This window comes from Trichomycterus rosablanca, chromosome 26, assembly GCF_030014385.1.
Source record: "Trichomycterus rosablanca isolate fTriRos1 chromosome 26, fTriRos1.hap1, whole genome shotgun sequence".
In the NCBI taxonomy this organism is placed as follows: domain Eukaryota; kingdom Metazoa; phylum Chordata; class Actinopteri; order Siluriformes; family Trichomycteridae; genus Trichomycterus; species Trichomycterus rosablanca.
This window is the reverse complement of record NC_086013.1, coordinates 7,364,027-7,389,435: the sequence shown is the minus strand read 5'-3', so window position 1 is coordinate 7,389,435 and position 25,409 is coordinate 7,364,027. Positions and strand designations below refer to the sequence as shown.

Sequence of the window (25,409 nt, the reverse complement as noted above, 5' to 3'; positions counted from 1 at the left end):
TTTGCACAAATGAAAAAACAAAAGTTTTATTTGGTAATTAGAGAGGATTGAGGAAAGAAAGATGTTTACTAAGCATTTTTTAATAGTTAAAAAAAAAGTTATTTGCCACTCTTTAAATTTGCCTAAAATTCTCTAAAATCTTATTTGTTATCTTTCTTTAATAGTTTGAAGTAATTTCAGATTAAACGTTTTACTAAATTTATGAAGTTTATATGACATTAAAAAAGTGCATTCAATTCAAGAAAATGCAAAAAACAGTTCAAACAGTTGTTTAACATATATCTGTTAATAAATCTAAAAATCAAGGAACTGGTGGGTGGAGCCTTGCATTTGAGGCGCCAGGTGTAGCCATGCACCTGCAAGAATTGAATCTAAATTGCAGAATGCTTAACCAAGGTAGAACAACACTGTGGCTAAAAAGGGGAAATAAAGTCAGTGGCCAAAATAACAGGAATAAAGTAACAAATGAAAGACACGAAACATTTATAGCCTGCAATGGAGAAAGTTTAGAACATGTAATTAAAAATGGTTATCACAATTTGGGAAGTTTTCGTAAAAAGCATAAAGACAGGAAACTCAGAACAAGCCAGAGAAGGCAATGCCATGCCACCAACTAATGAAGCCCACGCACAGTGTGGGTCAAAATGTGGGGCTAGCTCCGAAATGTCCATCATGCCATCTCTGGCTCACTTGTCCAGAGAGGTTCTGTCAAACTAAACATTATTGTACATTTTCATCCTCATTAGTTAATAACTAGGTAGGCAAGCAAGTTATTTTAGCAGATTAGACATATGTTTGCTAATTGTCCTTGTGAGTGCATACAAGTTTGGTACATTCAGCTTTAATTCCACTTGATTTTTCAAAAAAACATGTATAGTATAACCTTTTCGGCTATTTTTAAAACCAAGGTATATTTGTGGTAAATAATAATGTTGATTTTGTTGTTGTATGAGTCATGACGTATATACAAATATACAGATTTAAAAGATATTAAGTTCATTTGACAGGCAAAACTGAACTACAGGGCTTCTTCTTTAATTTTAAAATGCAAATTTGTCTGTATTTGAAAATAAACGCACATACACCATATGACTAAAAGTGTATGTACACCAGACCATGAGCTGACCATAATATTCTATTCAAAAACCATGAGCATCAATATGGCGTTGTTCTCCCAGGCAGGGCACTAAAGATTCTCTACACCAAGTTTGACAAAGTTTATTATTATAGACCTTGCTTTCTGCACAGTTATAGTGGAAGAGAAAATGACCTTACCCAAACTGTTGTACAAAGTTAAAGGATAAAGTTTATTTTAAATTATTGATTTTATATACCTTTTAGCTATTGGTGCACCCAAAATGATATACTTTGGTAAAACAGCTTATTTGTGGTAAGAACAAAACCATTTACCAGTCAAAAAGTTTTAATAAGCTATTTAACATGTTCTTTTATATACTTAACTGAATGATAGGGGATGAGCTGTCATTTGCTATTACAGTTCTATCTTACATGCAGGGAAGGATTCGTCTTGCATAACCACAGTGCTGCTGCTGGCCAAAACCATGATATTCAAGTTTTGCTGTTTCTCATGGGTTTCTTGATACCACTCCCTCATAACATCAGTGTCATGGGTAGGAATAAGTGTGACCTTAAAATAAAGAAATACATGAGTATCAATTCAAATATAAAATACAGACATTTGTTTTCTTCACCATCAAAATGTCTTATTCTTTTGAAAAAAAAATTCTGGTGTTATACCTGCATGTTTTTTCCCCACTGAGCCTTTCCCTCCAGCAAAGCATCTAGGACTGCTCTGCTGGGCTCCTGCAGCGTTGGATTATTGCCACTGACCACGTAGTATGAGGATCGAATTCTCTTGAAGAACTCTTTGTCCACATTTTTGGCACTGCAGTGATTAGGAATATAAACTAAGTCCATGTACATTGGAGGACAGTCTGGTACAGGTAGTCCAGTGTTGTCATTGTGTTTTTCTGTAGAATGAGTAAAGACAAAAAAACAAAATAGCAAGGAAAAAAACTAATTTGAAAAATATGCAAAGAAGGCAATTTAAATTTAGTGAACTCTAGATGTGGCAATAAATGCTTAAATAAATTCTTTTTGCCAAATATTCTCCTCAGACAGAATAGTAAGCAACAGAGCTGAATAGTAATGACAACAGACTATAATGACTATGAATTATTTTAGTAAATACCCTGCTTCTGTCACAGTTAAACATGTTGCTGTTTTAGCCACCACAACCACCAAACTACCAAAGTTCGGTCCCTAAGAATAGCTCTTTTATTTCAGACTTTTACTTTGTTCCTATTACTTTGTGAGGTGAGATGATTAGTTATTCTCAATTATTTTAGTAACAGTTGTTTTATAATTATGGGCCACAGGCTCCTGTTTATAAGCATTAAGGAGCATTTTACATGTAATAAATTCAGCTGTAGAAATAACCATGGTAAACATACCTGAACAGCTATAACATTAGTACAACCTGCCTAATATGTGGTCAAAATGGCTTTGACATGCCGAATATTGAGAAGACATCTGACTCCACACGACATTTGAAGCCCTGTAATATCTAACTTTTGTAGGTTGGGAGGTGGATTATCCTACAGTGCATTCAGGTGTCTTCCTCTGTTTTTTTGACAGTGGACAGGACTAAGCATGGTCACTTAAATTGGTCTGCAACTACTCAGCCCTGTACAAAGAAGGGTTGTGCTGTGTTGTGACACATTCACCTCATCACCAAATTAAAATAATCTGCAATTTGAGCAACAACAGTCCTTCTGTTGGTCAATTTCAGATGTCAGTTTCTATAAAGCCCAACTAAAACTGCAAAAATTAAAGTATGGAGTTCTGCAGGGGTCAGTGTTAGGATTATTATTTACACTTAACATGCTATCATTAGAAAAAAATCTTTGTAAATATAGCATCAATTTCCACTGTTTTGCAGACAGCACGGTGTAATATATCAGCCAAACCCAACAATATCCACACAGTTAGTAAGGCTAAGGACAATGTAATAAAAAAAGACTGAACGTTTTGTAACTTTCCTCTACTTAATTCAGATAAAACTGAAGTATTATCAGCAAAAATGCACTCCAACCTTTAAATTTAGTCCTCACTGGGTTTGTGCTTGCTGGCTCATGTTTTTGCTTTCACTGAGAACAGCATAAGCTAATGTTAGACAGACACAATCTCAATCAAGTACAAATTCAAAACACACATATTTACTTTTGCTTTTGATTAAATAGTGGTGTCTGGCAATCTTGGGGGTTGCTTGCTCTTATCATCTGTCCCACCTGGCTAGTTAAGGGTCCCCCGTTAAGGGTCGCCACAGTGGATGCTTTGTTTCCATCTAGCCCTGCATTGAGAATCCTCATCTGTCAACACAACCACTTGCATGACTTTTCTCACCACATCCTAGCCATTGGGGGTGCATGTATCAGTCGACTCTTAATGCCTTCCCAGGCCTGGGTAAATAGGGAAGGTTGCATCCGGAAGCACAGCCAGCATAAAAACTGCGCCAAATCAGATATGCCAATCAAATATAAACAGGCCACAAAAATTAAGAAAGGGCAAAAAAAGTTTTTTAAGTGATCTGCATTTCACTATTAACCCAGGAGATCCATGCATAACTTTTGTACATACCTGCATAAAGGATGAGAAGAGGAGGTTAGAACCACGCCACAATAATGCTATAGTCCCCTACCGTTCCGGTGCTTTTTAGCTAAATCATACTTAAAAAGTCCTATTTTTATTAAGATCGTATGTGAAAAACCCTGCTGCTATATAAAGTCTCCTGTTGGTATGAGCTGTGTACATAATGTAGGGATTGTGTTGACTGTACTTTTAAATTTATGCCAATATGGATCTACTCCTGGTTACAAATATTTAATCAGTTGGTCTAAAAATATTTTAACAACCAAATCTTTAACCCTTTTAATTAAACAAACTAAGCCAGGCGTAGCTTCAGTCTGGCTATGCTAAAATCAAAACTTGTAATCACCACAGCAGTTCTGTGGCAAAAAAGAAATTAGGATCTTAAATCATACCAGTGGAAAGAGACTGCACATACTGGAGCCCATTCCTACTGAATACTTACAGGTATGTCAACTCATATGGAAGGTAAAAAAAAAAGGGTTTGCCAAGTTGCCAATTTTGCAGGTTATTTACCTAGTTCTAATATGTACCAATGTAAAAAAGAAAAAGTGGGCATCATTTAAGCCGTTCTTGCATTGTCATATGTGTCACAGTTAGTAATCTTCGAAATGTATTTTCTAAAACTTTAAAACTTAAACTTTAAAACAAGGCTTACCTGATGTTTTAGCATCTCTTGATGCTGAAGTATTAGTTGCATTTTTGGCATCTTTTCCCTCTGTAAATCTTTTTAAAGGCGTTTTTAACTCCTTAATCACACTTGTTTTAGATACTCCATTTTTTGTAGCTGATGAAGACAAGTTTGTTTTTTTGATAGGTTTCCTTTTTTTCCCTTTCTTTTCATCCCTCCTATTATTGTTCTCTTCAGCTTTAAGAACTTCTGGATCCACCATACACACATTAGGAAAAAATGGTGCTGGGGCAGAGTCCAATGATGGGACCGGAGGAGGGTCTGAATGGCGATAAGTGATTGTCTTGTCTCTTGGTAGAGTTTCGGAGTCGTCCTCTGAATCAATGTTTGCATCTGCAGTTATGGATGGACACTCTTCGGTTTCAGGAGGAACATCAGAATCTGTTTGCGATGGTGCAGATTCACTTACGGAGGTTGGAGGAGTTTCCTCATGCTGGCTGTTCAGCTGCTTTTTTCCACTTTGGGGTGATCCTCCTCTAGATTTAAATGGTTTTTCCTCTTGTAGAGGATTCTCCTCATTTATGAAGTACTCAAGAGGGTTTGGGTTTATGAATGATGGTGAAAGCTCTGTCTTTGGATGTTTGTATTCACAGGAGGGCACTAGACATAAATCAACATTTGTTCTTGATGGAGGAAAAACATTTTTTTTGGAGCTGTCTGGATCTCCAGTGCTACCAGTACATATCTCTTTTGCATCATTATTAAAACAAAACCTAGAAAATTCTTGATTAGGGGACACAGGAAGAATAGAATGGGACAGAGATGACAATAATGGACTGATTGGTGATTTAGACTCAGCATGAGAACCACCAATATCTCTATCAGTTATAACTGCATCTGTCCTACCTGGAGGACAAGAGTTTGGTGATGAAAGGGAAACAGCTTTTGGTCTGGTGTCCTTGGACCCAAAAATGCTATTATCACTTGCTATATTTTGGTTGGCACTACTTAGAATTGGAGATATGTCAGGGGACAGAGGTGATTGATTGTGAGAAGATATTATTGGTGTAACTGATTCTGAATTACTGCCTGCATTTGGAAGCATTTCTATGGGGCCAGATTGAGAGGGTGTTATAACAGATGGTGTAGACTGAGAATCATCTGATGGGGATACGGAGGCAGCTCTGCTGGTCTCAGTCTCTTCAAAAAGTATGGGTTTGCCAACAGTCCTTGCTTGTCTGCACATTTCTCCTGATCTAAGATCAGCTCCATCTGAAGGGCTGTAGTCAACCTCTGTTGGACCATTTTCGGTGACTGCACCTCCTGATGCCAAAAGCTCTGAGGATTGTGTAAAAAGGTCAAATGAAGAAGAATGACCCGGAGATTCCAGTCTGAACTCCACTGACTTGGTGCAATATTCAGGATCCTTTGTGTTCTGTTGATGTGTCCTTAGTTTAGTTGTTTTGGGCGAAACATCTGGAGATATTGCCATAGGTTGCAGGTTTTCCTCCTTAGATGGAGATACTTCTGTGTCATGCATTGTGGTTGGAGTTTGCACAACAGAGACAGACAGTGAGTCATCCACCTCTGTGGAATGTGGGGAACCCACTTCAGCATGTAATGATGGGGAGACATCATCTGTGGTGGGCTCTGGCAAAGAGCTTGTTGCAAGTGATGCTGTTGATGCTGAGGCAATATGAGAAAATGTATCCTCAGCAACAACCTCGTCTGGAGTGCCTGACTTATCAGAAGTGGTTCCTTCAGAAATGGACATTTTACTGTCCTCTTTGATTTGTATGAAATGCATTGTATCAAAAGAAGACAATGAAGATAAATTAGAGAATCTGTCAACACTTTGAGATGTTTTATCATGGCATATCTGAGCTGCAGGTTGATGAACAAAGAGTGGCTTTCCTTCATTTAATAATGCAGGGCCACAGGCTGCTGAACTACAGTCCGAGGGTAGATTTTTCTCTGCTGATGAAATGGGGACAGCTTCATCAATTGGACTAGCCTCTTTGAGACAGTTCTTTTTATCATTTATTAATTCAACAATAATGGGGCCTTGGTTAATAGTGGCCTGTTTAAAGGACATAGTTTCAGTCAACTCTTCTACTGGAGACTGATAATAAGGTGTATGCCCTGGGGACTGTGGAGATGAAGTGTCATCTAATGTTCTATTTTCTGAACTGTTTACACAATCTTGTATTCCTGATGACATCATAAATATGGTGCCAAGCTCAACTGGTGAGGACACATTGGTGTTAATGTGATCAAAGCATACATTTTGGTCTGCAGATGGTGAGCATACAAGTGGCAAAACGGTAGATGCGTCAACAGGGTCCTCTGAGGCAAAACTGCTATGTTTTCTGAAGAAATCCTTATGAGATCTATCCTCTTCCAATGAAGATGCTGGTGAAACTGTAGAAGCTGACACTTCATAATCATGACCTTCTGTTGCAGCACTCTTTGAATGATCTACCTCAGGAATATCTTGGAGGGCTGTTTTTTTCTTTTGATCACACTCAATCAAATTTTTTACCAAATCCTGAGAGGGAGACTCTGTTTCTTCATTTGTAGTCTCATCGCTCATAATATCTCTTGGAGTTAACATTTCATCCATGGGAGTCGGTACACTTGAGATTTCAATTGTAGATTGCGTATGGGCAGATGTTGTGTATTCTTCTGGAGGTTCATCTCGATTCTCGTCATCTGAGACTAAGTCATTATCCGACCTAACTGGTAAAGCTTTATCATGGATGGAATCTGCTGGTGAAACAGTAACAGGTGACTTATAAGCATCCACAGCTAAATTCTCTTCTTCAATTTCGTGATTTTTGGCCTCTGCTACACCTGTGTTGTTCAAATTTCCTTTTTTTATTTCTTTTTGCACTTCTTCCTCTGGTACACACTCATCCATCCCTTGTTCATGTTCACCCATGTCTTCTGTATCTTCCTTTTCCTTATAAAACTCTGACTCAGAATACACTTCACACTTGATTTCATTTGTAATTTGTTCAGTTTCTACTTCCTGACTTTCCACCTCTGCCTTAGTAGCCAATAATTGATCAAAATCATCATTTTTTGGATAGTCACTGCAACCATTGATTTCTTGCTGCTGAATTATTTTGCCCACCATAAAATCCTCTAGTTCGGCCTGGTGTATGTTTTCATTCCCTTCAATAAATTCTTCAGCTTTTAAAGCCTCAAAATCTTTTGTCAGGTCTTCTGGGGAGGACATCAGGGATATTTCATCCTCTAGAGGCTCCGGATTTGTAATATTGGAAGTAGTATGTGTCTCCACCAAAAAAGATTCAGCCGCAACAGTTTTTGAGACAGATTTTCCATTATCTTTTTTTAAAAGTTTGATGTTATTTTTGTCCTTAGACTTTATAGGGCTGCCGATTTTTTTCCCTTGTGTTGGTTCCTTTAGATTTAGTGCAGGCTTTTTTACTTCACTTGTGCTAGAAGTACTTTTTTTAGAACTTGCATGCTTTTTAAAGTCTTTTTTAGACTCTTTTTCATCCTTCTTAACCTCTTCTTTTTTGGGATCCTTTACAGGTAAATCCTTCCCGGTGTCCTGTTTTTTACCCTGTTTCTTGATGTCTTTTTTTTTTAACTTGTCATTCACCATATCTCTTTTGGGTGTGGGTTTGTCAAGTGTTTCATCAACACTTTTATCATTCTTAATCTTATTTACCACCTTCCTTACCTCCTGCTTTGCTGTTTTATCCTTAGGGGTCAATTTTGGTTTAGTATCAACCTTCTGTTTAACCAGAGTCTCCATTTTGGATGATTGTTCAGTTTTCGGCTTTAATACCCTTTCTGTTGTTGCTTGTTTGCCTAAAGATTTCTCTTTTTTCTCTGTTTTCAGCAATACTTCCTGAGATCCTTTAGAATATTTTTGTGCCTTTTCAGGGGGTTCATTGCTTACCTTTTTGATGACTTTGTTTGGTGATGATTTTAAGAGTGACTTCAGACTCTCCTTGCTATCTGTCTTATGGTTTACCTTTGCTTGATTGAGTCCTGGTGCCATGTTTGAAGAGAGCTCTTTCTCTGTGATTATGGGGTACTTGAGGAAATCCAAATGTTTAAGTTTCTCCAGGCCTTCAAGAATGTTATACTGTGTGGCATTACCTGGAAACAGAACACGCACTATTTTCTCTGATGGGTTTGTAGGATGCCACACAATTAATGAAGAGATTGAAGATAAATATGAGATCGGAAGCTCTGATTCATTTTCGTTTGATAATAGACTAGAAGCCCTGCTATTCTCACTGGCTGTCCACTGTTTCTTAAAGTATTCCAGCTCCTTGCTGTTCTTTGCTGGGGTAAGAACATACATTTCCAGCTTGCCAACACCCATTTTTTGGAAGAGTATAATAGGTTCAATTGTATTCCCTGTATTCCTTTGCAGAGGTTCTGGTTTTAAAGACAGCTTGCTGAGGTACTGCATAGTAAGAGCTGCTTCCACAATATTCTTTCGTACCCTGTAGTTTGGTTCCGGATTTTCAAGAGTCTGAGGAGCGTTAAGGAACACAACACCAAGGTCGGGAGAAATAAAATTTTTTGTCGATTCATAAACGGTTGTGGATCCCTTTGACTCCTCTACTTCTAGTTCTGCAATCTTCCGCTGCAGCATGCTATTAATTCCTAGAAGGTTGTCATCTCCAATATGTGTCAAAAGGATTGAATCTACACGGTCTAAATGACGTACCAACTTCCAAAAACAGGATTTTCTATCAGATCCACCATTTACTAGCATGTTAAAACCATTTACAGCAAAAAGTGCTGAATCACCTTGGCCTCCAGGGAAAATGTAGCAGCATGGTTTGGATAATTTTAGGAACCCACCAGAGCTGGGGGGTTCAAGTATGTCAAAGGAGGATGGAATTTCCACTGATTCTAAAAGGTATTCTGTAAACTCTGAAAGGCCCTCCATTTCTGGAAGGATTGGTGAAGAGTTAAGTTTAATATTAATAAAGTCCTGTAGCTTGTGTTTATCAAGGTTGGAATTTTTCCACTCTCCATGTTTAGGACAAAAAATGTTCAGGTTAGGTTTGTTGGATGGATGTATGGTGCTCAAAAGTTCTTCAATCTGAAAAAAAAAAAAAGATGGATTTACCATATATATTGCAACCCACCTCACCCCTGACTTTCATTATTGTGAATAACTAGAACGAAAAAGTAAATAAAATAAGAAAAATAAACATCAAAATCAATAAGGCAAACATTCTATCACAAAAAACACTATAAAACAAAAATGTCTAATGTTACATATGCTCACCTCTTGATCCATGAAAATGTCGAAAAAGTTGAAAAATGAAAAAGAACCCAACTGAAGTATTAGCTCGCCTGTGTTTTCTAAGCATTGTCCAGCTAGAACAAGCATTTTGTGACGAGCTGCATCTGCAATCAACAGGCGAACCTAAAAACCAGACATAATATTGATTAAGGTTCTTTTTCATAATCAAGTTTGAAATTTGAGATACACAGGCCAAGTACTATCCTATATACTACTGGAATTATATGGCTTATGGGGCTCAAGCCCTGGATGTTTTCTTAAATGCTCTGAATCTTTTTTAGATAAAATATTTGAAAAATCTGACTGAACAGACAAAATCATTGCCACAAACTTTTATGATGGTTATCACCAATATGGATCTGTCCTGTCACAAGAGTTTTTGTCATTCTGTCTGTCACTCCAGTGAGGAAGCTTGCTAGTAGGTATCTAGGTAACCATGGATATAAGAATGTTCAACTACAGTCGTCAACCACAGAAGGTGATTTAGGCAAACATAATTAAAAGATTAGCTTAATGGCCATCATCAGAACCCTTGTGAAAGAGCTCTGGTTAACGTTAGTTGATCTTTACTGTGTATGATGTCTCATCAGGGCTTGAGAGATGTGTCTCTGGCACTGCCATTGTGGCCTAACTGGTAATCTGGCACATCAAAATAAGAGAAAATGCCAGACTTTTGTGATTCTTTAGATAATATAACAAAATAAATGTAAAACTAAGAAAAAGGGAATATCATTTCACAGATGTAAAGTTATTTATAATAGTTTGAATGTAATGAATCTGACAATAAATTAGTTTGAAAAGTTACTGTGATGATACTTTGTTAAGCAAACTTAGATTAAAATATTGTATTAACATCTTTACAGGCTCCTGGATGTTTAAAATGTCTGGCTCCACCCCTGCTCACTACTATTTACATGGTGAAGTAGTGTAGTTGTTTATTACATTTCTGTAATTTCTCAAATTTTTAGTTCAGCCACATTTTTCCGGTACAGTTCTTTTATGGCCAAAAATGCTATCATGTCCGACCAGCAGTGATCAGGTATGAAGAAAATCAATTGAAAAAAGAATCAATGAGTAAATGCTAAATGCAATTTCCCAAATGTGCTTAGTAACATAAAAACATCTAAAAGTATTTTAAACAATGAATTTTAAAATATATTTTAACAGGTTTATATTGTAATAAATTAGATTTTCTTTAAGAATTACTAGATTATTAATGATTATTCACATAATATTCATCCATAACGTTTAGAATGGGAAAAGGAGGAAAGGGCATGTCTACAAGGGCATGCTCTAATGTATATGTACAAATGACTATATATTTCATTCATTCTTCATTGTTTGTTTTACCACTGCTTTATCCTGTTCAGGGTCACGGTGGGTCCATTTCACTGGGCAAAAGGTGTGAAAGGTGTGACAGGTCACCAGTCCATCACAGGGCAATTTTGTATCTCCAGTTAACCTGACTGCATGTATTTGGACTGTGAGAAAGAACTGAAGCACCCGGACCACGCAGACACAGGGAGAACATGCACACAGAATGAAGTCCACACAGAAAGGTTCTTATTTGGGAATTTAAACCCAGGACCTTCTTGCTGTGAGGCAACAGTGCTACCCACTGAGCCACTGTGCCGCCTAAAATGACCATATTGCATACAAAAATATTGATCTGTTTTGAGCCCAATTTCAGTTTCATTTTTTGTTCATTTTGTTTCCTGTTTTTATTTGAACATAGTTTGCTTTTTTGTAAACATTTCAGATATGTTAACTCAACAGTACTATAGTACATTTGTAAATAATTACAATTACAATCATTTTTAAGCTTACGCTTTTTAAATACCCCTTTAAATACTTCAAATGCCTATATATATCTAATTAAAGTGTGTGTGTTTGTGTGTACGTGATTCTTATAGGCAACGAAGATTACCTCAGAGTTAAGTGTCTCATCTGAAGGATTGATCAGTACAACTGTCTCCAGTACACTGCTTTTGTGGTGCAAAATCTTCTGTCCTGTACAGATGAAAGTTGATTTTAGGCACAAAAGACCAAGGACAAAAGTATTTCCCTAAAACTCAACAGAGCAGTAGAGTAGCACAGGAGATAATGGTAAGGACCCGAAGTTGATCCTTAACACTACTGATGGAAAACGTTTTTGCATTTCCCCTTTTACTCTCTGTAGACTATACAGGCAGTTACAATTTGGTAAAACTGTGATTTAGGAAATGACAGTTACCCTAATCTAACACTAAGAATATGAGACTTTTAACCTTTCATTAAATAAAACATATATATACAGTGGGGTCAAAAAGTATTTAGTCAGCCACTGATTGTGCAAGTTCTCCTACTTAGAAAGATGAGAGAGGTCTGTAATTTTCATCATAGGTACACTTCAACTATGAGAGACAAAATGAGAAAAAAAAATCCAGGAAATCACATTGTAGGATTTTTAAAGAATTTTTTTGTAAATTATGGTGGAAAATAAGTATTTGGTCAATAACAAACAAGCAAGATTTCTGGCTCTCACAGACCTGTAACTCTTCTGTCCTCCACTCGTTACCTGTATTAATGGCACCTGTTTGACCTCATTATCTGTATAAAAGACACCTGTCCACAGCCTCAAACAGTCATGTTTCGTGAGATTTTAAGCCAAAACATCCTTCCATCAGTGAGAGCATTGAAGATGGAACGTGGCTGGGTCTTCCAGCATGACAATGATCCCAAACACACCGCTCGGGCAACGAGGGAGTGGCTCCATAAAAAGCATTTCAAGGTCCTGGTGTGGCCTAGCCAGTCTCCAGACCTCAACCCCATAGAAAATTTGTGGAGTCCATGTTGCCCAGCGACAGCCCCAAAACATCACTGCTCTAGAGGAGATCTGCATGGAGGAATGGGTCAAAATACCAGCTACAGTGTGTGCAAACCTGGTGAAGACTTACAGGAAACGTTTGACCTCTGTCATTGCCAACAAAGATTATGTTACAATGTATTGAGTTGAACTTTTGTTATTGACCAAATACTTATTTTCCACCATAATTTACAAAAAAATTCTTTAAAAATCCTACAATGAGATTTCCTGGATTTTTTTTTCTCATTTTGTCTCTCATAGTTGAAGTGTACCTATGATGAAAATTACAGACCTCTCTCATCTTTCTAAGTAGGAGAACCTGCACAATCAGTGGCTGACTAAATACTTTTTGACCCCACTGTATAAATAAAAAAAGATTTATGTACAATCCCCATTTCTGTAAAAATGTGTAAAATGCAATAAAGACAAGATTCTGTAATTTATGAAATCTCTTGAACCTTTCTTTAACTAAAAAATGTAAATCTCCAGAACATACATTTTACAAAAAGAATTTGATGCCTTCGACACATTCAAAAAGTTGGGACAGAGGCATGTTTACCACTGTGTTACATCACCTTTCCTATTAATTCCACTTTTTAATTGTTTGGAAACTGAGAATACTAATTGTTGCAGTTTAGCATGTGAAACTTTTGTCCATTCTTACTTGCCGAATTTCTTAGTTTTTGGTTTAGCATATTTATAATAGTTAAGTGGTACAACTATATTAGCTAATTCGAATGAGCTACTAATGAGATAAACTTCACATGTACAAATCATCTGATTATGTGATTTAATGACAAGGTTAAGTTTGACCTTTTTCACAAAGAAACTGACATTTCACAGATTTGCTCACTTGCTTTTAAATAGTGCCAAATGCTAAGTAATTATTTACTTTATGTACTAATATTTCAAAGATTTTATATTTTACTAAAATTATAGTAATTGTGATTTGTAAAACATTAAATACAATTCAATAAAATGCTAAATAGCGACATATTTACTAGTTGTTTCTAATTTTAACTAAAAACCAAAAACTTAAATTTCTCATACACTACAGTGTTCAGACCATTTGCTGTTTGCTTTGTTTAATCCTAAGATGTATTTAGAACTAAACTGGAGCACAGCTGCAATTTGACTTGATTGGACATAGTTTGAACAAGTATACAACTGGGTCAGTAAGGGCTCACAATTTACACTGGGTTGTCAGGACAAAAAGCAAGCCATGCAGTTTAAACCACTGCCTGTGGATCTCAATCAAACTGGCATAAATGACAGCAATGATATAAAACAAAATGTAACACTTTAAGTGTATGCAGCACAGTCAAATTGGACTGGCTACTGCATATGCTGCACTTCACAAACCATGTCTTTATGACAGAGTGTCATACAATCCGTAAACATATGTGGTGTCATAATAAGAGCCAAAATGCTGGAAACAGCAGTGTCTGAGCTCCAGGATTTTAAATCCCTTGCTGGGTTCACAGATACAGAAGGCACACAGTGGTACACGAACCTAGCCATTAAGGGGAAACATATTGGAGAACCCCTAGTGCAGGACCCAAGGCTGGATAAATAAAGCTTTGCATCAACATGTGCCAAATCAAAGATGTGGACAAATGATCTGCTGTAGTGACCCCTAACAGGAGAAGCCAAATGACTAGCAGGCAAAATCCATATTCAAAACATATAGAACAGAACATGAATCAATCATGTGGTCAATCTAGGAAAAGTAAAAAGCTGATAATCATATTGCTTGGTCATTTTGACCCTTAAGATAACACAAGGGTTAAAGTAGAGATAGTGGGATAGGGTGGGCAAAAACAAAGTAGTGGTTTAAGCCATGAGACAAGCAGAGTGGGATTTTTTATACATGGACCAGAGGAGTTGCAACTAAAAGATTTCAAAAGATCATATGTACAGTATATGTGGGGCCTGTAACAATATGACACTGAAACATGTGTTAACACAGTGAACACAAACAAAACTTCACATATACTCAATATGTAAAGACATTGTTATGTAAGTAATACTAGTGCCTGTCATGCAGCCACAAAGATGTTGATCAAGTCCTTGTTAATGAAAAGGCAAATTCTCTGCAGGAATTTCATGGTGTACCCCCTGAATGACCAGTGAAGGGTAAGGCCACCCCAATTAACTGCCAGGAGGGCTTTGCTCTGTTCCCTGCCAGTGAGACAATGTGAAAAGAAGGTGCAGGTTGGGATCAGAAAGACTTCCATCACAAACAGGATGATGGGGTCAGGCAGAGTCAAGTGTAACCCCTCTCTCACCCCCCCCCCCCCCCCCCCCCCCCTCCATTTTGAATTAGATTTACAAGCTAAAATTTACAAACATTCAACTTTCAACATCTCAAGCACACCTGGTTCAACCTGTGCATTGTTTTGTACTCTTTCTTTCTGATCATTAGCTGCTGAAAACAGGGCTCCCTCGAGATATACAGGATAGAGATTATACAGAGCTAGAGCATGCTGCAAAATTTATTGCATTAATTGCATTTTTGTTCTGGAAATTTTTTTTATATATACCCAACTGCTCAAAAGGTTTAAACACCCTAATTTTAAAAACAATTATGGCATTTGTTTTACAACAGAGATCAAATATTAATAAGAAAGTTCTTTCCAACACTGTGAATCACACAAGATGCTGACTCTTTAAAACTTTTTATTTACTGCTATTAGCTTTGAACCTACATGGGTCACATGGCTCATTTGCTGAATTAATTTGACAGCAAGGCCTGTTAAGAGTCTTTCTATATATCATTGTTTTTCCCTCTCAGACATGCCATGATACCAGGCTCCTTGGTCCTGTCTGGTTTCATGCTGTGTGTATGTAAAAGTAAAAGGAGCAAAAGCCATCACCTGTTATCTGGAGGTGCATCAGTGCAGAGGCATATATTGGAATATCATTCTAGAGTTCAGATCTGTCTCCTATTTTAAAATGTGTGGCGTATCATAAAATATAGAATCAGACAGCAATGACCGCAAAACGTTGTGCAGCTGAAGTCTTGCATCAAGCCTAAATTAGCTAAAATTTCACTTGCAAAACTGCAACAGTATCCAAAGTCTACTTTAGTAAAAATGACAATGTACCATGGTGATAAACATAAGCCCTCACTTTTTTGTTTTGAGTGTGTTGCAAGAATTAAAATATTCTTTTCTTTATATTTACAAAATGCAACTAAGTTGGTCAGTGAAAACATTAGAAATTTGCCGTTTTGGGCACCCAGGTGGCACAGCTGGATATTCTGCTAGCACACCAATGTTGGGAGTCTGATCTCTCAGAGTCTGAATCACAATTGGCAGTGCCTTCAGCAGACAAAATTGACCAGTAAACCAGACTAAAAAGGGGGTGGGGTCTTTGACACTGTGTAAGGACCCTTGTTAGTAGGCTGAGGTACAGAAGTGGAAGAGCGTGGAGATCAGTGCGTGACTCTCCGAGTGCGAGACTGGTCTCATACATGGGAATGGGGTATGTACGTTAATGACTTATTAAATGATAATTACATTAATTAAAAAAAATAAAGGAAAATCTTCACCTTTGCTTGACTTTACCTTTGCTGGCTAGAGTATGTAGCGGTTAGTACAACTGATTTTTGTCTCAGTCAAACTATTATTTCAAAAAATTTACAAATTAAATTTATATATACAGTGTATCACAAAAGTGAGTACACCCCTCACATTTCTGCAAATATTTCATTATATCTTTTCATGGGACAACACTATAGACATGAAACTTGGATATAACTTAGAGTAGTCAGTGTACAGCTTGTATAGCAGTGTAGATTTACTGTCTTCTGAAAATAACTCAACACACAGCCATAAATGTCTAAATAGCTGGCAACATAAGTGAGTACACCCCACAGTGAACATGTCCAAATTGTGCCCAAATGTGTCGTTGTCCCTCCCTGGTGTCATGTGTTAAGGTCCCAGGTGTAAATGGGGAGCAGGGCTGTTAAATTTGGTGTTTTGGGTACAATTCTCTCATACTGGCCACTGGATATTCAACATGGCACCTCATGGCAAAGAACTCTCTGAGGATGTGAGAAATAGAATTGTTGCTCTCCACAAAGATGGCCTGGGCTATAAGAAGATTGCTAACACCCTGAAACTGAGCTACAGCATGGTGGCCAAGGTCATACAGCGGTTTTCCAGGACAGGTTCCACTCGGAACAGGCTTCGCCAGGGTCGACCAAAGAAGTTGAGTCCACGTATTCGGCGTCATATCCAGAGGTTGGCTTTAAAAAATAGACACATGAGTGCTGCCAGCATTGCTGCAGAGGTTGAAGACGTGGGAGGTCAGCCTGTCAGTGCTCAGACCATACGCCGCACACTGCATCAACTCGGTCTGCATGGTCGTCATCCCAGAAGGAAGCTGATGCACAAGAAAGCCCGCTAACAGTTTGCTGAAGACAAGCAGTCCAAGAACATGGATTACTGGAATGCCCTGTGGTCTGACGAGACCAAGATAAACTTGTTTGGCTCAGATGGTGTCCAGCATGTGTGGCGGCGCCCTGGTGAGAAGTACCAAGACAACTGTATCTTGCCTACAGTCAAGCATGGTGGTGGTAGCATCATGGTCTTGGGCTGCATGAGTGTTGCTGGCACTGGGGAGCTGCAGTTCATTGAGGGAAGCATGAATTCCAACATGTACTGTGACATTCTGAAACAGAGCATGATCCCCTCCCTTCGAAAACTGGGCCTCATGGCAGTTTTCCAACAGGATAACGACCCCAAACACAACCTCCAAGATGACAACTGCCTTGCTGAGGAAGCTGAAGGTAAAGGTGATGGACTAAACCCAATTGAGCACCTGTGGCGCATCCTCAAGTGGAAGGTGGAGGAGTTCAAGGTGTCTAACATCCACCAGCTCCGTGATGTCATCATGGAGGAGTGGAAGAGGATTCCAGTAGCAACCTGTGCAGCTCTGGTGAATTCCATGCCCAGGAGGGTTAAGGCAGTGCTGGATAATAATGGTGGTCACACAAAATATTGACACTTTGGGCACAATTTGGACATGTTCACTGTGGGGTGTACTCACTTATGTTGCCAGCCATTTAGACATTAATGGCTGTGTGTTGAGTTATTTTCAGAAGACAGTAAATCTACACTGCTATACAAGTTGTACACTGACTACTCTAAGTCATATCCAAGTTTCATGTCTATAGTGTTGTCCCATGAAAAGATATAATAAAATAGTTGCAGAAATGTGAGGGGTGTACTCACTTTTGTGATACACTGTATATTTAGTACAGTGTGAAAGGGTATTAATTGATAGTGTCCATTCAATGTTAACTTTTGTAATACTTTTTATTAATTTTACCACAAAACTTAATTCATAATGAAGTACTGTTAATATTTTTTCAAATATTTTAAAACCAATAATATTATATAATGATTGCATTATTATAGTTATATAAGCTTGCTGTCTTCTCCTTCCATTCAGCTTACCTCGCACTTCAGTAGAAAACCTGGCAGAATGTCGAGAAACGAAGAGCTTCAGCTCCTGGTCCAAGTTGCAATCTATGAGATTTATGTCCCATGAACAAATTCCTGTAAGCAAAGCAAAATATTCTTAATATTCATACATTGAAGACATATTTTAAGGTTTAGATATTTAGCACCATTGTTTGTAGTATTGAGCAATTTTACTGGTGATATTTTATTGAGGGTTTCAGCCTTTTTAAATATGGACATCATTTTTTTTCCAACTTGCATCTCCACCATCCCCATTATAACACTAGCAAGGTGTATTTACATTTTTGGCATTTAGTAGACGCTTTTATCCAAAGCGACATACAGTTATGACAACACAATTTTTGAGCAGCTGAGGGTTAAGGGCCTTGCTTATGGGCCCAACAGTGGCAACCTGGTGGGGCTTGAACCAGCAACCTTCAGAATACTAGTCCAGTACCTTAACCACTGAGCTACCAATGTCCAAGAGACAAGGTAAAAATGCTAATAATGTTGAAAACATGACATCAACAGACACATGCACACTAATGGATTTCATTAAACCCCAAATCAGAAAATGTTGGGACAGCATGGAAAATGCAAATAATAAAAAAACACAGTTTCTCACATTTACTTTGACATTTATTTAATTGCAGACAGGATGAACCTGAGATATTTCATGTTTTGTCTGCTCTAATTCATTTCATTTATTAATAAACATCCATTCCTGCATTTCAGATCTGCAACACATTGCAAAAAAAGTTGGGACAATAAAGCATGTATGTTGCCATTCCTTTTCACCACAGTTAAAAGATGTTTTGGCACCGAGGATACCAAGCGATTTAGTGTTTCAGGTTTTATTTTGTTGCAAACACTTATCTTCCTGCAAACACGTCTTAAAATGTGCAACAGTACGGGTTCGTCGATGTCGCATTTTTCATTTCAACATTCTCCACACATTCTGTTGGGGACAGGTCAGGACTGCAGGCAGGCCAGTCTAGTACACGTACCCTCTTCTTCCACAGCCATGTCTTTGTAATGTGTGCAGCATGTGGTTTTGCAATGTCTTGTTGAAAATGCATGGACATCCCTGGAAAAGATGACGTCTCAAAGGCAGCATATGTTGCTCTAAGTAATTCTATGTAATTTTCTGCATTAATGCTGCCATCACAGAGGTGTAAATGACTTTTGCCAGGGGCACTGACACAGCCCCATACCATGACAGACCCTGGCTTTTGGACTTGTTGCTGATAACAGTCTGGGTGGTCCTTTTCGTCTTTGGTTCGGAGCACACGGCGTCCATTTTTTCAAAAAAAGGAATTGGAATGCTGTGAAATCTGACCACAATACATGTTTCCACTGTGTGATGGTCCATCCTAGATGCCTCAGAGCCTAGAGAAGTCGATGCCGCTTCTGGACATGGTTAACATAAGGTTTCTTTTTCACAGTAAAGTTTTAAGTGGCATTACGAAGAAATAACAAAGTACCTAATGAAAGACACATAAACATCCGCAGCCGGCAACAGAGAGACAGGGATGGCACAGAACTGAGAACTGCCACAATATGGTTACAGGCTGCTCGAGGTCGTCTGGCAAGAGCCCAGTTCTCAGAAAAAATGGAAAGATAGGGAACCTTCATTCGCAGGGCAAACCTGGTATACTATGGAGCTAATTTAGTGCCAAAACTTCGCAAATAAACAGAACTATAAACACGACTATTTAACGCACACAATGTGATTTACAAATGCAAAACGCCACTGTTGCAAATGCATATGTGACTTTCAAATAAATGCACAGCTGTTTTCTAATACACTGCACTTCACAAACAAATAGAACACGTTTTACAAATACAAACGCTGTTCCGCAAATGCCGTTCGTGAATCACGTGACTTTTGGCACTGTTCTGGCGCTTGTGTCACTTGTCAGATTTTCTCACAAATACATCCAGACTCGTACAAATGCATCGCACCTGAGCAGTAGGGGCCGCTGTGGGTCCACGTTACAACATGTGAATGAGCGAGAAGAAGCCACTCCAGCCGGCTTGTGAGTCTAGGTGGATGAAGCGCTTTGCCTTTTTGAATGAATTATTATTTTATACTGTAGGTCGCGCATCTCGATAGAGCCACTGATCTGTATCTCAGTCATATATCTCAAGTTTATTTATTTATTAGGATTTTACCGTCATGTTTTAAACTTTGGTTACATTAATAACAGGAACGGTAGTTACTCATTACACGAGGTTTAACAGTTTACAAGTTTAATATCAAACACAGTCATGGACAATTTAGTGTCTCCAATTCACCTCGCTTTCATGTCTTTGGACTGTAGGAAGAAACGGAAGCTCCAGGAGGAAACCCACGCATGTCAATACATTCCCGTCCATTTACTGATTTATTAACAACAACACATCCTGAGTCTCTGGAGGACGTGTCTACATTTTAACATATGTAGTTTGGGTGTACATTCTGCACATTAAAATGTACCCATCTACTGCAGAGGTCACACGGGTAACACTTAAAAAAAAAAATCAGTAAATAATGTCCACAATAACGTTATAATAATAATAAAGTTACAATGAGATTAAATTATCTGCATTGTCCTAAATTACCACTCAGCCCTGCTGTCATAAGGTTCCCTTGTCTTTACAAAAATTCATATTAATTCATGAACACATAGGCATAGTTTAACAACTATAATTTAGCACATAGTTTAGCAAAATTCTAGCAATTTTTCGCTTGTTATGTTCTTCATTCCTGACTGGGTCAACAAGTGTTACTGTTTTTTCAACATCATGATAATCTTAAACATATTTTATAGTAAATTAGACTTAAATAAGACTATAAACACAGCTAAAATATTTGGCCACACTGTCACAGTTTCAATGTGGACATAATAACTTAAACTATATATATATATATATATATATAGAGAGAGAGAGAGAGAGAGAGAGAGAGAGAGAGAGAGAGAGAGAGAGAGAGACGGACGGATAGATAGATAGATAGATAGATAGATAGATAGATAGATAGATAGATAGATAGATAGATAGATAGATAGATAGAAGGAAAAATAATTAGAACAGAACTGGCAAGGGAGCAGCAACAAAAATTGTTTTACTTATAAAAACAGTTAAGTACAAGATAACGTAAAAAATGCTCAACACATTTAGTCAGTAATGAACTTTATTAGACCCAACCTTCTACTTAACTGCAATGTTCCGTAATGTTAAGGTCCCAGATAGCTATTTAAAAACGATTGGCTTCCCTAGTTGTATGAAAAACGCTTTAACTATAACCATAAAAATTAAAACTAACCGCTAGGAGAAATAAAGCAGGCAAAAGTAGCACAGAATTATAGACAAATGCTCGGATAAATGAACAGTGGCTTCTTCTCGCTCATTCACATGTTGTAACGTGGACCCACAGCGGCCCCTACTGCTCAGGTGCGATGCATTTGTACGAGTCTGGATGTATTTGTGAGAAAATCTGACAAGTGACACAAGCGCCAGAACAGTGCCAAAAGTCACGTGATTCACGAACGGCATTTGCGGAACAGCGTTTGTATTTGTAAAACGTGTTCTATTTGTTTGTGAAGTGCAGTGTATTAGAAAACAGCTGTGCATTTATTTGAAAGTCACATATGCATTTGCAACAGTGGCGTTTTGCATTTGTAAATCACATTGTGTGCGTTAAATAGTCGTGTTTTTTATTTGAAGATCGTGTTGTGTTTGTTTACAAATAGTGTTTTTTATTTGAAGATCGTGTTGTGTTTGTTTACAAATAGTGTTTTTTATTTGTAGATCGTGTTGTGTTTGTTTGCAAATCGAATCATATTTACAGAATACGTTCTGTTTATTTGCGAAGTTTTGGCACTAAATTAACTCCATACACCTGCCCTGTTACAGTTGTAGCACTTATATTAAACCACTATTAAGTTTGAAAGTTACATAGTTTGGGCTAATTTTATTTATCCGTAATTTATACTTATATGAATTTTTAAGTATGTTCTGTGTCATTTTTGTTACATTACACTTTAATGTATAGTAATACCTGTATATTTAACCAACTGGAAGGTTTAAAGAAGCGCTGTAATTGAGGCAAATGTAATTTTTACTTGCCCATAAAAATTTGCCCTGATTATGATTTAAATATTAAAACATGTGTTCGCTGACATGACTACTGGATGGTGTCAGAAAGCGAAACGCCTTTTTGTGCGGAACGTATAACCTTCCTGACTCTCCGTAGGGACCGCAGTGCGGTTTGCGCCACGCCTACAGACCGGATGTGGAGAATCATCCGAGATGCGCTGTGTAAGCGTCACACAGCTGATCAGCAGGTTACAGCCTGTAAGCAGTATAGTGTGAAAACCAACATGTCAACTATCAACATACCTTGCATTACTCCAAATAATCACTATAGAGCTTTCTTACATTTTCAGGATTGGGGTGGGGGCTGGGGGGTGGGGAAGTACGGTTTAATCATTATGAGAAAACTGTCATTGTTATAGTCCACCCTGGAGTTGAGGAGGGCGAAAAGTACACCTTAGAAAATGTCTGGAATAACGAATAAAGGATGAAATAAGCAGTGCGTTAGGACCTTGTTCATTAGAAACAGTAAATTGGCACGCTGAATCAACCTACAGTTGATGAACGCAACTAGCCAGAAAAAATCTGCGTCACTGTCAAAAGTGGGTCGCAGTCCCAAACAGACACCATTAGAAATTACCAGGTACAAAGGTTTTACGTGATGTCAAAGTGATGCTCATGTAAATTAAGGAGAAACAAGCATGAATTTCTTTCACAGACATAAAACACGCCACATAATCATAATTACACTTTTTAACAAGATGTGATTAAATTAATTAAAAGTAAAACATCAAACCACAAACTTAAAAGTAGGCCACGTGCCTATGTTATTATTTACAAGTCATTTACAGTATTTGCAGTGTATTTACGAATAAAGTGAACATACACACAATGAACTGTTGTAGTGTATTAATTAGAAGAATCTAGAAAACAATGCATACCTTTTTCTATGTCTTCGATAGCACACTTTAATTGCTCAGTGGAGACTACCTCCCCAACTACCACCAGCATGTAAAATCTACCGTCGTCAAAGTGATGCACGGAGCCGACGGGCGGCTTCATTGTCACGCTACTGGTGATGCTGTTGCCGCAGAATGATTCAGTGTTGTCTGCCGATGCTATGAGAGTCGCCATTCTTGACGCTAACATTCACAGAGGTTTACTCCCTCAAAGCCACCCTCTCGAAGCTTGGAGTAGAAAAGGGAGTGGTGCCTCTTTTATACCTCCATGCTGCGTATGCGCGCGAGCGTGCTGCAGCGGCTAGTGTGCATTGTGCGCATACGCGCAGCCCTGGTCTCTCATCCAGCTGATGTCATGCTCTTAACAGCTGATCAGTTTAACAAAGAACAAAACTATAGGCACTGTCAATGACCACTGAGGTGAATTGTGTCACAAACGAAGTAGTAATAAACAAACTGTACAGGTTGTGGATACTGTAATGAAACTCTTAAGAATATATTTTAGGTAAGGTAACCATTTGCCCAATAACTGATTTAACTGTTCTTAATATACTAGTATAGAATGCCATATTATTACTGCCTGCTTTAAGGTGGGCTGTTGAGTCTTTCTTTTAAAAATCCAGTTTTTGATAAATAAATGTGGTGGATAGCTAATGTTGAGTTATTGTATGCATTTCATAAAACACTTTAAAACACAGGATTTTATTTTTTAGAGTTTGATTACTCGGACCTTGATTAGTACTGAGCTTACACAGTACTAAAAAGTGCATAAGACATTGGCAGGTATTTCTATTATGTATTAATTTAAAATATAGATATTGAGGAATTGTATTATTTGAGGTTGGTAGATTTCTAAAAATGTGTTGCACCCTCAATCCACTGTTTACAGAGGTCCAGACAGCAAATTAAAATCACTATGATCCAAAAGTTGTCATCTCTTTTTGAAAATTTTATTACAGCAGAATGTCAAAGTGGAGGTAGGACACTAGTTTACTAATAACGCCACTGTGCAGTGAACATTCATTTATTCAGCACCTGTAACAACAGGTAGAATTGGGTTCATATTTTGTTGATGAGCAGTTTTTGCATGTTTGGCCCCAAAAAAAAATATTTGGACATCCATTCTAATGATTGAATTCATGTGTTTTGTCATGTGCACAAGATCTATAAAGACAGAAACAAAAGATTGGTTTAAAAAATCCAGTGGCCTGAACAGAGCTTTGAACTTAGCTCCACTGAACAGCTTTGAAATAAACTGGAACATCAGTGGATGCTTAATTGTTTAACATAATTTCCCAGCCACACAAAAACTCTTTTGATTTAATGGGCACAAATTCCCACAGGCATACTTCACGTCTTGTGAGAGACCTTCTCAGAAGAGAGGCAGTTGTTATAGCTGAAAAGGTCAATATTTAAAAGAAACTTTTTTTCAGATAACATAGTTATCTGAAAACTTTACTGTATGTTTTAAACATCTCATCAATGAGAACTAGTTTTCAGGGGTTCTGAATGATGTTCTTAAAAAAAATCCACTAGCACACTAACAATGATTGGCTTGTTGTTTAAGGAAGGGTGTCGGAGGGGATTTCTCATGAATAAATGCAATTACAAGCTCTGCTGGTGCACAGAGACGAAAGATAATGTGTGATCAGGGTGTGTCTCTCTGTACACAAAGCTGACCCTCATATGAACTCGCCTTGTGCAGGTGAAAAGATACAGTCGGCTACTGCACACGTGTCGGAGAGGGCATGTGTTAGTCAGGGCTCTCCTCAGTTAGAGTGGGGGTCAACATCAGTAGAGAGGAAGCGTAATGCAATCGGGTAATTGGCTACAACTAGATTGGGAGAAAAAAAGGAAAAAACAGCAAAAAAAAACAAAAAACAAAAAAAACTAGTGCTGTTCGACTTGTGTTACTACTAAAGTGGTACAACTTGCTTATTAACCACTAAATAATTGACTCTAGGACTTAAATAGATTTCCAACAGGCTGTACAAAGTAGGCATCTCAGATTATTACACTATGGTGAACTGTGATTATCCAGGATTAGAAAAGCACACGGTGAGGCAGCTTTTATCTACTATGCTGCATTTAGCTTAAGCAAACCCCCAAAACAAACCAGATCTTGCGTCTTCAGATTTCTGTTCACATTTGCCTTTAAAATTTTTTGCACTGCTCTTCTAGCGAATATCATTTTCTGGCCTGAGCTCATCTCCAAACCAAAAAAAACAGTGTAAACAGTGTTGTAATCAGATGAGTCCACGTGTCAGATTGTGTTTGGGGGAAAAATAGACTTATGAAAAATTTCTCATGGTCTGAGATGAAAAGGACCATCCAGACTGTTATCAGTGAAAGGTGCAGAAGCCAACATCTGTCATGGTATAGTGCATCAGTAGCCATAGCACTGGTGACTTGCATGTGTAAAGCTACCACTGATGCAGAGGCATGTTTTGGG

General features: G+C 37.9%; 1 protein-coding gene across 1 annotated transcript; it reads right to left on the bottom strand.

Moving 5' to 3' along the window:
* Nucleotides 1-1,283: 1,283 nt before the first annotated feature.
* map1b (microtubule-associated protein 1B) lies at nucleotides 1,284-23,212 on the bottom strand. Its single transcript, XM_062988900.1, has 7 exons — nucleotides 22,940-23,212; nucleotides 17,916-18,017; nucleotides 11,533-11,615; nucleotides 9,588-9,728; nucleotides 4,328-9,398; nucleotides 1,759-1,991; nucleotides 1,284-1,648 (listed from the first exon to the last, which is right to left on the bottom strand). Exons 1-7 carry the CDS (start codon nucleotides 23,145-23,147, stop codon nucleotides 1,493-1,495), a joined length of 5,994 nt encoding a protein of 1,997 aa, XP_062844970.1. The 5' UTR covers nucleotides 23,148-23,212; the 3' UTR covers nucleotides 1,284-1,492.
* Nucleotides 23,213-25,409: the final 2,197 nt, after the last annotated feature.

Coding starts and splice junctions, on each gene's coding strand:
- map1b (XM_062988900.1), bottom strand. CDS start 23,147: ATGTTAGCGTCAAGAATGGCGACTCTCATAGCATCGGCAGACAACACT. Junction 11,616..17,915: donor GTTTTCTACTGAAGTGCGAG/GTAAGCTGAATG, acceptor TCATCTGTACAG/GACAGAAGATTTTGCACCAC. Junction 9,399..9,587: donor ACATTTTCATGGATCAAGAG/GTGAGCATATGT, acceptor TTTTTTTTTCAG/ATTGAAGAACTTTTGAGCAC.